We start from the raw sequence: 4,708 nt of genomic DNA, 5'->3' as shown, positions 1-4,708 counted from the left end.
AAATATAACAATGAGAGATGTCACCTTATTCAATCATTGAAGAAAGTAAAACATCATGAATTTACTTTATCAGGTATATTAAGGGAAACAGCTAGTAAGGTGCATGATGATATTATTACATTTGTGAAAGAAAGTAAATTATATAACAGAATATAGGGTTTTGATTGGTTTTTAGTTTATTATGTTTATTTTATAGTTTGTTTATTTGTTTTGCTTGGTTTTTATATTGATTTATATTTTGTATACAAGCAAATATCTTGATCCATACTCCATTCCAGTTGGTGGCGGTAATGCACCAATAAGCTAGGTTGCCAGCCGCCAATAAACACCAAAGAAGAAGAAAAAGAAGAAGTTGGCAACACTGGCTGGGGACTGTTTTGTGATTTGAAAATATTTTTTGAAGACACCTGTTGACGCAAAATATGAATTTCTCTCGTGATATTTTTATATCTCGTTTAGATCTACTGCGTGTACATGGTAAGTGCGACATATCTTTGTTTTGACTAACTTTACAATAATCCTCTAGTCTCTTTACCTCCAACTCGTGATCAGATTTCGTTCACGTCTTCATAGTTTGTAACTCTAACATTGTAGGTTACAGTATTATAATTTTGCTCCTGGTGAAATTGCCACAAATCTTATCCAGAACATGTGAGTAGGGTGACTTAACGTCTGAACATATTAACAAAGCTCTCCAATAAATTAAAGGACTTACACAAAGACTATTTTTTAGTGTCATAATAGTTTCTACTGGAATTTTGTGTTCTGCAGGTCCGAGATTGACTGAGAAAGTTTCAGTCATGGAGGGAGATTCTGTGAACTTTTACCCTAATTCTACTGAACTACAGTTAGATGATGTGATAACGTGGAAGTTTAGAAGTGTAATTCTATGTGTAACTAAAGTCACTGATGCGAAAATGATTGCATGTGATGATGAGAGATTCAGAGAGAGCTTTAAGCTTGATCGTCGCACTGGAACTCTCACAATCAGAAATATCAGCACAAAAGACACTGGACATTTCGAGTTTACCAACATCAGAAGTGGAAACTTGGAAACATTCAAATGTTTTGGTGCTATTGTCTACGGTAAGCAAGTTATAAATCAGACAACGGTCATCTGAATTATTGTTGTAGTTGTTTTTTTAATGTATTTCTTTTTAGGTTCTTTACCTGTTCCTGTCATCACCAGTAGCTCTTCACAATGTTCTTCATCAAACCAGAATTGTTCACTGATGTGTTCAGTGTTGAATGTGGGTCGTGTGACTCTCTCCTGGTACAAAGGAAACAGTTTATTGTCCAGCATCAGTGTGTCTGATCTCAGCATCAGTCTCTCTCTACCTCTGGAGGTGGAATATCAGGATAAAAACACCTACAGCTGTGTGCTCAACAATCCCATCAGAAACCAGACTCAACATCTGGACATCAGTCAACTCTGTCAGACATGTTCAGGTACGTCAGCTGTGATTTTACACTATTGATCTGTTTAATTTTGTGTGAATCGCCTTCATTGCAATGTTTAGAGTCACGAGATGGCATGAACATTATATATACAACATTTTCAGATGCAGTTTACATATACAGATATCAACATATTTGTATTTTCACATACTGTGTCTTTTCTGTTACATAAAAACACCTGTGATTTACATTTTTGTTTGTTTCTGAAAGGACCCAGATATGTTAATTTCAAATTTGTCTTTGTCCTTTACAGAACTCTACCAACATTCACACACTGTACTGATGATAGCACTTATTTTAGTGTTTTTGGTCGTGACTGCAGTAAGTGCGGTGATCTATTGCAGAATGAACTCCAGACGAGCAAGATGAGGAGGTTAGTACTGAAACTGATTTTGGTGTAAAAACAAAAAATGAGGACACATGTTTAGTCACATTTCGCAAATTGTACCCAGCTATCAATGATTGTACTGCCATTGGTGGGCATGCTTTTCAATTTCACAGTGTTAGTGAATGTAAACTTTGTACAATTGGCATATTACATTCCTGAGCATATAACATGTATTGCAATTGTTCTCTTGCAGCAAAACATAACAATTGCATATAAGACCATTTGCGGAATGGCAATTTTGACAGTAGACCAGTAAGTGGTAATATAATTTGATATTAAAATTACCTTGCTTGCCAAAAGAATGGTGTGAAAACTTTTACTCTTTAGTTTCTTTTAGTATCATCTTAATTTCAAATTGCGCACTTTCTGGGGTGTTCTGATGACTATGAAATAAATTTTGGCAATCTCCTTAATTAGGCTTTTTTTCACTAATGAAGTAAATTAATCAAGACCAAAATCTCACTAGATCTTCACTGGATAATAGGAAAGGAGATGTTGTTTTATAGAATGATCATCACTTTTGTGAAAAGTGAAGTTAAAGTAATGTTGAATATTTTACACTTATTAATTATTTTACGTTATTCTCAATTTATTCCTTCCACCTCGTTTAGGTTTCACGGTGTGTAGATCTCATCAACACTGTTCCTTTGTGTTTTTCTTTTTTTGATTGTTTCTCTATTTTCTTACAGCAATCTGATGGAGCAGAAAGCATTATGCACTCAAATGATGATCTGACAATGCAAAAGACTGCAGTCGCTGGACGACAGATCTCTGATACAGCCATTCCAGGCGATGCTCCATTTCACCACTAAGATCATGAACAAAATAATTATATAACCAAGAATGCTAACTTTAATGGCATATGGATAAAAAAAAACATGAGAAAGCTTGTGACCGCATTAAATTAATGTGCATTAATATGAGAAGTATTGATAAAAAAAGTACAGGAGTAATTGTTTTATGTAACCAGTGTTAAGCTATTTCTTCCCGGACCCTATTATGTATTTTTATTTGCCTTTTTTTTTGGTGCGTTTTCTTAGACTGAGATGTCAATGTTTTATTTGTTTTAACTATAGAATTTAAACACATTCCTACTGAGACAATTACAGACAGAAATCAGGACACAGAGCCACATTTTGTCAGAAACTTTCATAACATTTCTTGTGGCACTATCATTTCATTTTCCTCTAGTTAATTCTCCTGCCCAGACTTGAGAAAAATCTGATTCATCTTTTCACAACAGAGCTGCCAACAAAACCAAGCACAATCTTGTCTAGACTTGTGATTTTCTTGGGACAGAACAAATTAATTTGTATAACAGTGTTAAGACACAGTGTGCTCAGTTGGTGTGTATGTTGAACATTTGAACATTATGCTTATAGTATCAGTGTTTCTGTATCTTCAGTTTTTTATTATGCGGCCCTGTTTCTGGAGAACTTCCTGCTGAGATTTTGAAGCAGTTCATCAGTTATGGCTCTGGTGGTTTGGCTCAAAAACCTGTATATTGAACTTGCCTGTGTTCAGTAAATAAACTTGACTGTGGGCACATAGGTTGCTTTAAGAGTTTTACTATTATTTGTAGGGCAGTGTTTGACACAACTTCATAAACATCAATATTTAAATATATTTTAATTAAACTAAATGATATTAATTATATTTTAACTAAACATTGGCATGATCTAATATTCCATCATACAGAGAAAACTGACCAACTCTGATTGAAAGCTATTGTGCCCCCTACCTTCAGGTAAGATACACTGCACTGTGAATGTACAGACAGTGATGGTACATCAGTGGTGGTAATAAAGTCTGTAAAGTTGCTCTATTTCTCTTTGTAGGACAGGACTGATAATCTATTTGCCTGCATTGATTGAAAATATTGACATAAGAAGTATTGTGTTTCTATAAGCTGTAAGAAGACTGTACTACTTTTGCAGTAACAATGTCTAGGTCTTTGGTTTTGATTCTTAATGAAGCAAGAACTGATAAAATTTCTATTACAGAACAGAGTCACCATTCTAATATCAGTGATAGTTTGTGTACTGCTGGCCATAATTACAGTTTTTAAAATGATGTGTTTCAGCAGGAACTGTGAACTCTCAGGTAATAATTATTGCAACTGGAATATTAACAACTGAGTCTTAGATATTGTTCAAAACAGCCTCATAATGTTATTAAAACATTGAGTTATTTAAATTTGTGCTTTTGGAAATGGATCTTTACTATTGCTAATATACGTTTCCTTCTGCAATATAATTTATACAAATTATGTGCTTTCTGCAAATGTAATTGTTGAAAGTGTAATTTGATTAATTTTTGATCAATTCATATATGGGTACTCACGTAGGATACGGGTGCTAGATAGAGACTGTGCTGTGATGGCGAAACTTTGGGAAAGGTTTAATTTGTGTACAAAAAATGCCATGCCCTAAAGTTTCATCTATCTATCTATCTATCTATCTATCTATCTATCTATCTATCTATCTATCTATCTATCTATCTATCTATCTATCTATCTATCTATCTATCTATCTATCTATCTATCTATCTATCTGTCTATCTGTCTGTCTGTCTGTCTGTCTGTCTGTCTGTCTGCCTGTCTGTCTGTCTGTCTATACATGTAACTGTTAGGCAGCAACTGCAAAATCTGAAATCTGTTAATAATCTCTAAATAAAAAAAGTTTAAATGAACTCATTCATTCATATAGCAAAAAAAAAAATCTATAACCATGTATATCAATATCCTACCATTTTGCAGTTTAAAGTTCAGGGCCTTTAATTGCTGATTCTCTGCTCTCAGTGCCTTGATTTCATTTCTCAGGTCATTTAATGTGTAATTTTCTTTGTTTTTTTTCTTCTATT

The 4,708-nt window shown here is 33.9% G+C and overlaps 1 protein-coding gene across 7 annotated transcripts; it reads left to right on the top strand.

Moving 5' to 3' along the window:
- Positions 1 to 323: 323 nt before the first annotated feature.
- LOC306875083 (SLAM family member 5-like) lies at positions 324 to 3,405 on the top strand. Of its 7 annotated transcripts, XR_013784693.1 has the most exons (7): positions 324 to 477; positions 595 to 651; positions 772 to 1,086; positions 1,162 to 1,449; positions 1,712 to 1,831; positions 2,040 to 2,098; positions 2,536 to 3,396. XR_013784693.1 is itself a non-coding variant. In XM_079425480.1 (6 exons), exons 1-5 carry the CDS (start codon positions 423 to 425, stop codon positions 1,825 to 1,827), a joined length of 831 nt encoding a protein of 276 aa, XP_079281606.1. In that variant the 5' UTR covers positions 324 to 422; the 3' UTR covers positions 1,828 to 1,831; positions 2,536 to 3,395. The 7 variants fall into 7 exon arrangements, 4 of the variants coding, with proteins under 4 accessions (XP_079281606.1, XP_079281605.1, XP_079281608.1 ...); XR_013784694.1 differs by having other exon boundaries at positions 1,712 to 2,098; positions 2,536 to 3,395; XR_013784695.1 differs by lacking the exon at positions 595 to 651 and having other exon boundaries at positions 2,536 to 3,394.
- Positions 3,406 to 4,708: the final 1,303 nt, after the last annotated feature.

The sequence above is a fragment of the Barbus barbus genome (genome assembly GCF_936440315.1).
Source record: "Barbus barbus genome assembly, chromosome: 9".
NCBI classification, from domain to species: Eukaryota; Metazoa; Chordata; class Actinopteri; order Cypriniformes; family Cyprinidae; genus Barbus; species Barbus barbus.
This window is presented reverse-complemented; position numbering and strand designations above follow the sequence as displayed.